This window comes from Ascidia mentula, chromosome 5 (genome assembly GCF_947561715.1).
Source record: "Ascidia mentula chromosome 5, kaAscMent1.1, whole genome shotgun sequence".
In the NCBI taxonomy this organism is placed as follows: Eukaryota; Metazoa; Chordata; class Ascidiacea; order Phlebobranchia; family Ascidiidae; genus Ascidia; species Ascidia mentula.
Genome location: NC_138570.1, coordinates 1,048,767 through 1,058,307, shown reverse-complemented (window position 1 = coordinate 1,058,307; position 9,541 = coordinate 1,048,767). Strand labels below are relative to the sequence as shown.

The window sequence follows — 9,541 nt, the reverse complement described above, 5'->3', positions numbered from 1 at the left end:
CTCAACCAAGCATAATTTCAGTGGCCGACTATGTCGTCATAAAGGCGTCATTTTGACTAAACCTGCGGTATTTTTTCACCTATTTCATGCAAATGCGGATCTTCGTAAACGAGCAGATTATCTTTGCCCTGACTTCAAGGTGACTGCGAGATATTCTGCTGACAATTCGACCATGACTCAACAAATACAACGTAACGTTACGAGCAGGTGCATTTGTATTTACAAGAACAGGAACTTAAAGATATGGTGTAAGTTGGAATCATGTAAAGTATCCAAGTCGTATGTCGTGCTGTTGGTCCACGCCAAGGGTGTTATTCTCAACCGAATGGAAAGTATGCTGTAAATACAAAATTAACTGGGTTTAGTTTCTTCGGCACCGTATGGATTTTCAAAACAAAAGCATGCGGCATATTGTGTGGTACTGGATATAGTCTTCACGGTATATACTCTGTTTAACACGTTTTGGCTATGACATTATGAAGCAGGACTGGCGTTAATTTGGTTTCTTGAAACGCACAAGTGATAACACTTGCAAATTTGCGACGCCGGCCGCCAATCATTATCCAGAAGATTTTATTGTGCTAGCAAGAAATAAGCTAATATTGTCGTAGTTTTAAAACAAGAACTTACGACAACAGAATCGAATCTCGTAGTCGTGGCATTTTCCTGGGTTCTGGTCGTTCAAGCAGACTAATCCCTTTTCTTCAGCTGTGTAAGCCGTCACCCTCTGCCCGGCAAGTCTGTAATCGACCTCACTGACCTTGACCCTAGCATGTATGGCCTTTGGTTTGGCACAAATTCCTTTGTGTTCTTTCCTCAGTTCACTGAACCTCTCGCAGTCGCAGACGCCGGTCGGGTCGTCCCTATCATAGAAGGACGTCCATCTGTGCCCACGGAAGTTGCACGTAGGTTTCGTAACTGCATAAAAAATGTTTTTTTTTAGTTTGAGGTTTTGAGATTTCTGCGTACGTTTGTAAGCCGGCTGACATTAAAATGATTTACAATAAACTTTCAAAGCAACACAAAAAAATACCGATGAAATGAAAAATAAAGAACATGGTGTTAAAGCGTTGAAAACAATGTAAATTTTATAACAATAATATATTATTAGCAATAATAATATGATTAGTAAATAAAATATACCAATTGTATTTACTAAAAAAATTGTGTAAATGGAAGAATGTCCAACAAACAGATGTAACTTGCAACAAATTAAGCGGTATCTTGTAGGTAGGTGTTGCAAACTGCACTTACCACATGCGAAACCGTTTCCAATGAAACCGTCATTACATTCACACTTGTAGCTTCCTGGGAGGTTTGTACATTTTGCATTCACGTGACACGGGCTCGACGCACATTCGTCAATATCTGAGCGATAAACAATCGGTGAGTTTGGGAATTTATATGGCGAAAGAACAAGCACGCCTAATTGATTAGTATACTAATGATATAGCATGTTAAACATAATTATTTATTTGATCAGTGAGCTGCAGTCAGGGCCACTGCTTCGACCTAACAGTTTCATTAGCTTTGGTGAAAAATAAATTTTAAAAAAGGATTGTTTAACCTCTTTAAACTTTCTGTATGTTGATATTCAATTGAACTTCAAACCATTCGGGTTTTCAAAAAAAAATTGTTTCAAAACTCCGATGCAAATACTTTTTATGAAACTCACCACAGCAGAATCGGATCTCGTAATCGTAACAATCTGGATTGTTGATGCTGTTCCTACACACAAGACCCTTCTCAGCGGAGGTCGCCGCAGTTATACGTTGACCTGTTAGTCGGTAATCTGCTCTGTTCGACACTCGTCGTGCGTGTATACCAGTCGGGTTGGCACAGATTTTCCCTGGATTTTCGCTTCTCAAAAGAGGAAATGATTCGATGTCACCCGTGCCTCCGCCGTTGTCCCGGTCAAAGAACTCGGTCCATTTGTAGCCATGCGAACACACGGGTACAGGAACTGCAACAAAACGATGAAACTAAGTCGTGGTATGCAAAAAAAAAACATTTTGGATATGATAATATCGTTTCGGGAGGTGGATACAAAACTTGTTGTTCGGCGACGGATTTTGAAATCTCTTAAATGTTTTGTGAGATGGTAATGATTCTCTAATTGAAATTTAATCATAAGGTTTTTTCGTTCAAATAGAAACCATTAATTTTAAAAACGACGAACTATTAAAAATGTTTGCAGGGTTTGTCAACTCGTTTGGGATCGTTGACAACATGATGGTCACTTCAGTAAACTCTATGGATTATGTGCAAACCAAACTCACCACATCTGAAACCGTTCCCTATGAAACCGGGTTTGCATTGACATCTGAAACTTCCTGGTGTGTTTGTGCATCTCGCGTTGGCGTGACAAGGTTTTCTTAAACATTCGTTGACGTCTGTGGTACAAGATTCATTGGGTTACTGTCTGAAGTTCAAGTTTAATAAAAAAGAAAGTAGAAAAAAAAACGATTATAAATAACAAAAGGTTAAAAATGTTAACAAATAAAAAACGGTGGGTTTCAGTATGATAACACTCGGGCAAAATATGATTTCAATAATTATAAAATAAATTTAAATTAAAGTGCACAAAATGTTACAAAAAAATTAAGGTTTAAAATTAAAGTAGGCGTTAGTGTGTTAACACCTAAAAAAACAATTAAATCTAATCAGAATGTGAACGAACCGCAGCAGAAGCGAATTTTGTAATCGAGACATTTCGGTTTGTTGACGTTGTTACGACACTGGAATCCTTTTTCTGCTTTGGTACCAGCAATCACATTCTGTCCAGCGCGCCTGTAATCATTGTTATTCGAAACTAATCGAACGTCGATGGAGTTGGGATTGTCACAAATCTTCCCCGGGTTCTCTTTCCTCAGTTCTGTGAACTGTTCGCAGTCACAACTTGCGGTCGGGTTATCTCGATCAAAGAAATCTGTCCATTTGTGGCCAGTTGGACATGTTGGAATTCGGACTACAAATATACATGAGATAAAGATTTTCAATGTAAAGGAATATAACAATTCATGTACTTCCAAGAAGATAATTCTTAAATATTGCGTCTCAATTTCAAAAAGTCACTATTTCTGCAACATTTATTTGTAGGTCGTCTGACTTTAATTTAACATAAAATTTAATTTAATCATGTTATCTTAGTCCTATTATTGTTGCTAGTGCTGTAAACTAAATACAAGGATTCAACTTTAAGTATATAACTTACAGCATTTAAAGCCATTCCCGGTATACCCAGGGTTGCATTGGCATGTGAAACTGCCAGGCGTGTTCGTGCATTGAGCATTGGAATCGCATGGTGATGAAGCACACTCATTTATATCTAAAAACAACAAAACAATTTGAATATTCGCCCAGTTTGGGACAGAAAAATTTTCAATTTCACCAGGTAAAGTGTGTTATGTTGTTTGTTTTCTTTGAACTACAATAATAAAAACAATAGGCACTTTCTTTTAAACAATGGGCACTGTCGTTAAAGAATGAGCCCTGTGTTCAGTGTTTGATTTGAATGGAAACTCTTTTATATCTTGTGTGATTCATACTGTGTTTTTTTCATGAAAGAACAAATTTTGAAGTTCATTTGAAACCCTTAAAGTTTACGGAAAAACTTACCGCAGCAGAATCTTATTTCGTAGTCGTAGCAGTTTGGATTATTGACGTTGTTTCTGCATGCGAATCCTTCCCTCGCGCTAGCCTCGACTGTTTGTCCCACAACTCGATAATCAACTTTGTTGGAAATTCTTCTGACCTTGATCGACCTTGGGTTCTCACAAATCTGTCCTGGATTTTCTTGTCTTAGGTGGGAAAGGGTCTCAATGTCTCCCGAAGCAGTTGGGTTGTCCCGGTCGTAAAAGTTTGTCCAACTGAATCCAGACGGGCAAACAGGTTCGGGGTCTGAACACAAGAGTCGAATGTAAGTGAATATAAAGTTGTAATCAGGTGCATATAGTTTACGAATACCATGCAGGGTTGCACGTACAGCAATAGTTCTGTAATGCTTAATTATTTTTAAATATTTTTTAGCCTTTGTACTTTATGAAAAGTTGCCTAAGCGATTCCATCACTGGTAACAAGTGAGTGATTGTAACGCTTACTGTTCGATATATAGGCTAGTGGTAAAATCACTGTAATGGTACAACACAATGGAAATTTTCAGGTCGACTGTTTTTAAAATTAGCACTATACAGTAAGAATTAAAGTGGGAAAATACAACTTGTAAAACAAAAAAAAACTCAGTCTATAGTATATATTACTTCCTCATATTAGCGGCTTTACGAAATATTTCTTAACTTGTTGTTAATTGAAGAAGCTTTTACGTTGTTTGAAAAACCCTGATATAGGCGATACTTTTACAAACAAAAGCCAACACTCTGGTAATACTTACAACAGGTGAAACCATCTCCGACAAAACCGGGTAGACATCTGCATTTGAAACTTCCCGGTGTGTTTGTGCATGTTGCTCTTGCGTGGCAAGGTGAACTTGCGCATTCGTTCACATCTGCGGGAAAATGCAGGCATGTTATAACCGTTTGTTCAACAACACTAACTAAATACTATGACCGAACAGCAAAAATGTGTTACAAACTATACTCCAAAGGCCACCCTTGTTTATACAAACTCTTAGTGGGCCAGAAAAAGACTAAACGGACCAGATTCGGCCCGAGGGACGCGAATTGCTCTTGTCTGGTTTAAACTGAATTGTACTTTTTGGGTAACGCACTGTTAAAAAGACTGATTTTTTAATCAGTATTTTTAACGTACTTTGCTGGTTTGGTAACTACAGTTCAGTGTCACTAGACTGACGCGGTTTATTATATAATTTGATTTAAATTATGATCCGAATAACAACTTACCGCAGCAGAACCGAGCTTTGTAGTCGAGACAACCGCCAGGATTTTTGGCATTGTAACATTGGAACCCGTTTGCGCTTCCACCGCCGATTGTGACCGTCTGACCGACCAACCTGTAGTCTATGTTGTTTTTCGCCAACCGTGCGTCCACGACCAGCGGGTTCGCGCAAATTTGTCCCGGATTTTCCCGGCGGAGATCGTCAAGTTTTTCACAGTCGCATTTCGCGGTTGGTTTGTCACGGTTGTAGAATCTGGTCCACTGGAACCCGCCCGGGCAGACGCGAGGGGCAACTTAATAAATTAATATGGGTCGTTTACATATAGTTGTGACTCGAATAAGTTTAGTGTCTTTTGTAACAATTACATTTTTCCTTGAAAGGAAAAACCAATAACCGGTAATAATATCAGTTGCAAAGTGAGTAAATGAATACAAGTCCAGCAGAATTTTGCTTTTCTGGATTTATTACCGGAATTTTGCTTGTTTTTTGACATAATATTGCAACTGGTGCATATGCAACGTATTTTTTTGACAAGCGACATATTTTTGTGTTCAGTTAACATTCGTTCTGTATAATTTTAACTCTCACTGTAAACGTCCCACCTTCACAATGGTAACCATCTCCAGTGTAGCCTCTTTTGCAAGTACAAGTGTAGCTTCCAACTGTGTTACGGCAAGTTGCGTGTTGGTTACACGGGTTGTCCTGGCATTCGTCGTAATCTGTGTAGATCAAAAATAAACAATTAGTTTCGCCGGTAAGAAGATGTAATATCGCAGTTTGGCAACAAGGCAGTTTTTTTATTCGATCGTTGCTAAGAGTTTTATTTGCAAGAAAATGAGCCAAAATATTCCGTTGCAATCCGATTATAAACGTTATTGTGCTGCAAACAGTGCACTGTGTGACCTGAAATCATCATTGCCTAATTTGCTTCCACAAAAACGCTGCATGCACGTCACACATTAGTCGTGTTTGCTGCAATCCCATGTAACATTTACCCAGTCTTTTTGTCGCATCGCTTACGCATATACCGTGTCACATTAATTAAAACAACCAACAAATTCTTACCGCAACAGAACCGAATCTCGTAATCATGGCAACCGCCCGAATTGTCCTTGTTCAGGCACCGGAGGCCTTTCTCATCCCCCTTGTTCACTGAGAGCTTCTGCCCCGTGAGCCGATAGTCGAGCTTGATATTCTTCACCCGTGCATCAACAGCCGTGGGGTTCGCGCAAATCAGCTTCGGGAACTGGGCCGTGATTTTCGCGTGGGTTTCGCAGTCGCAAGTTCCCGTGGGGTTGTCGACGTCAAAATATTGGGTCCATTTGTACCCGAGCCCATCGCAACGCGGCATGGCCACTGTGCAGGAAATGGGACAAAACATTAGTTTTTATGTTTTCCTCAAACACTGGAGGCGAAACGACCTTCATCGAGAGTGGATGATGCGGTTTTTGCAAAATTAGGGTTAGAACAAAAACTTTTATAAGGATAATGCGTGGTTGGGGTCACAGTAGCTATGAAGGGAAAAACCCAAAGCAATCCCTGTCATATTCGAAAACTAAGAATAACTTTTTAAGTTAAGAATTTTTCAAATCAGTTGAAGTTGTGTTTATTAAACTCAGACCATCTTACAACACAACATTTTCAAGCAAGAAATTTTTAGCAGCAATTTACAATAAATACAAACCTGCATATGCAGTTGTAGCCGCCGCAGAAATCAGAAGAAGTAGCTTGAGTTCTTTACCCATTGTTCAACTGTTCGATTGTAGTTGTTTCTCGAATGCCGGATCGCCCTTTTATGCAATCTTCGCAACGCCCGCGGCCGCGATGGAAAAATTTAATGTTCTAAAAAATTAAAGATATCGGCCTGGAGGCTCGGTTTGACACAAACGCTTCGCAGAAGAAATTCTGCTAACTGGAAAACGTACGAAGCCGGTAATTCCGCCGGCTTGTTTTGCTTCTGCCGGTCATACCTGGGCGGTTGCTGGTGAGCGGGGATTTTTCTTGAGCGCTGCAAACACCAATTAGCGTTGACGTCATCGAAATGATTTGACAAAAGTTATAAATATTTCAGCGGGAAGAATAACCAACGGCCTCTTATAGGTTTGTAATAAACGTTTAAGTGATAAACGTGCTGCGGTGGGAAGGATGGGGACAAAAATACCGTTTTTTTCGCTCTCAAAGTAAATTAAGAAGTCCTAGTTGTTAGTAGAACTGACTGACGTTCGAGTTTTAAAAAGGCAAGGTATTACACAGCACTTTCCTGGAAAAAACAAGTAGGCCTATATTGGTTTAAACCTTAATTCGGAATTTCCTCACAAAAATTTGCAGTCTTTATTATAAGTTAAAAAAATGAATTGTTTTATGAAGCAAACAGTTTTTGAAAGCGGTTTAGTTGTTCCTAATTGTTTATTTGGCATATTAATATTCGCAAAAACTCAAAAATTAAAATTGATTAAGCTTAAATATGCTACATATTAATTATTTTATTTGTAGGTGTACTGATAATCTTTACTTATAAATATGTAAAAAACATAAATATCTGTTTGCGCCATTGGTAGACTCAAACCATCTTGACTGGTATTTTGTACGAGGAGAAATTACCGATTATAGAAATGCAGCTTTGAGCGCGAGTCTGCGATAACCTCGTTGCAGCTCAAGTGTTTTTCTCTTAAGTCTCGGTCGAACTTGGCTATCGGGAAACTGGTAATTTCATGACGTAGCTGATATGACCGCAGTAATTGAAAGAGGCAAAACATGTGACGACTACCGACATACCTAGTAGTGAACGTTATCAAAACTTTCCAACCACTTCTTGACGACAATTTGTGTTCCAAAAATAAATGTTATTGTTTGTTATTGGGAGTTAAGGGATTGTGAAGACCAACCAATTATTTCTTATTTCTACTTTGTTGGCAATATATGAAAGTTTTTTTTTTTTTCGATTCGCCCGTTGTTTCTATGGCTAACGGAGACTCAGTAACAGATTTGGCACAAAATATTATAAATAATCATGAATCGTCTGTTCTTAATTCTCTTAATTTAAACCTAATTATTCTTATTTTAAAAAACGGCATTCATGCGTTATTATTGCAGCAACTTATGATTTAGACCGTAATGATTTTCACAGCGATCTGGAACGAAAGCGGACAGAATGGACAAGCCAAAGCAAATTGTCCAATTCTGGTAACGTCAAAAGGTAATTTAAACCGTTTGTTTTTTGAAGTTGTCCGATTCTATTTACATCGGTACATGCCTTGCATTGTCTCTGAAGTGTCGATGCTTACCGATTGTGGAGCACTGGTCTCTGGGATGTTCAACTACAAAACGCTTTTATAAAGCACCAGCGCAACTTGACACAGGGTTACGCTTTAAGTCAGTGGTTTCCTGAGCATAGAAACACGGTACAGGTCACACGAAAAACAATGTTTTAATGAATTTCATTTATGGAAACGATTTTCAAATTTTTGCATTTGGTGGTGTCACTAGCGTATAGTGTACTTGCATTTTTTGTCCGTTGGAGGCCGCTACAGAGCTGTATTTTTGCGGGTTCAAATTTTTTGGTACAATTGATCGGGGAAATTCTAGCGATCACGTTTTGTTGTTCGGGGTAATTTTAGCCAAATGCGCTGTTATGATAAACTATAGCCTCTGTTTCCTCACAAACAAATATCCAAAGTGAATGTACTGCAAACAACTTTCAAGACCTCTGGTCGTATGACCTCCTTTACCAGAAAGATGCGAATTGCGTCACGAGCATTTGGGGTTATTCCAGGTCATACATGGTCATTTAGCCTGGCGTCCTTGAAATCACTTCAAGGTAATAACAGAAAACTGTGGCGCGCCGACACCACGCCGTTTGTGCATAAATATTGACCAATTGCAGATGTTGCGTAACAATGATTACGTAACAACACATGCTGTTTCGTCATTTAAGTCAATTAGTGGTTATGCTTCTGCGCAAAGGGTATTTGGTGCCAAAATATTAATAATTAAAACAAATCTAAGCTCCTTACACAGGATAAGCTCATGTCGCTGAGCAACAATTGCTTGAGTGTACTGAGATAACCTTTTGTGCGTTTATGGTAAGTACGGTAAACGTTTTTTTAGCTTTGACCAGTGGCTGGAAGTATTCTGCAAATGGCATTAAACCAGTGTGGCGGTTTGACATCAATATGCCATCATGCTATTGTTTGTCACGTGCAAGAAAGCACAAGTTCCTCTTTCAATGGGGCTTTTTTGATATGCATTTACCATTCTACAGCAAAAAGTACCCAGCAACCTTACCACGCATAGTATTATTAAATCCACCCACACACAGTCTCGTAATAAACTTTTACTGTCCATTGTTCGAGGTTTGTGTGGCAACACGTGAGTTTTGGTTCGCCAACAATTGTGGCAGGTTTTAGGAAAATGGATTCTTTCCCACTAAGATTGAATATTGTATTGTTTTTGACACTATGCCGTGACGTTTACAATCCCAGATGATTTTCTTTGTGACAATTACCCATCCCAGTACGTCAATCACTCATTAGTCAATACGCATAGTGATGACATAGTGCCAGTTGTGAGATGACTACAAGCAATGACAAACATATCGCCATGGCACTGGAATGCTGATGAGCGTCGTGAGTTTGTACAATGCACGGAAAATTGTCACGGCCGTTTGCTCCATCGTGCTGGTTCTGA

At 39.0% G+C, this 9,541-nt stretch overlaps 1 protein-coding gene across 1 annotated transcript; it reads right to left on the bottom strand.

Annotated features, from left to right (window-relative positions):
* Positions 1–613: 613 nt before the first annotated feature.
* On the bottom strand, positions 614–6,600 carry LOC145901762 (mucin-5AC-like). Its single transcript, XM_082989536.1, has 12 exons — positions 6,540–6,600; positions 5,921–6,211; positions 5,458–5,574; positions 4,860–5,147; positions 4,391–4,504; positions 3,619–3,900; positions 3,215–3,328; positions 2,681–2,968; positions 2,280–2,393; positions 1,676–1,963; positions 1,255–1,368; positions 614–918 (listed from the first exon to the last, which is right to left on the bottom strand). The coding sequence occupies exons 1-12, from the start codon at positions 6,598–6,600 to the stop codon at positions 614–616; spliced, it is 2,376 nt and encodes a 791-aa protein (XP_082845662.1).
* Between the last annotated feature and the right edge of the window lie 2,941 nt (positions 6,601–9,541).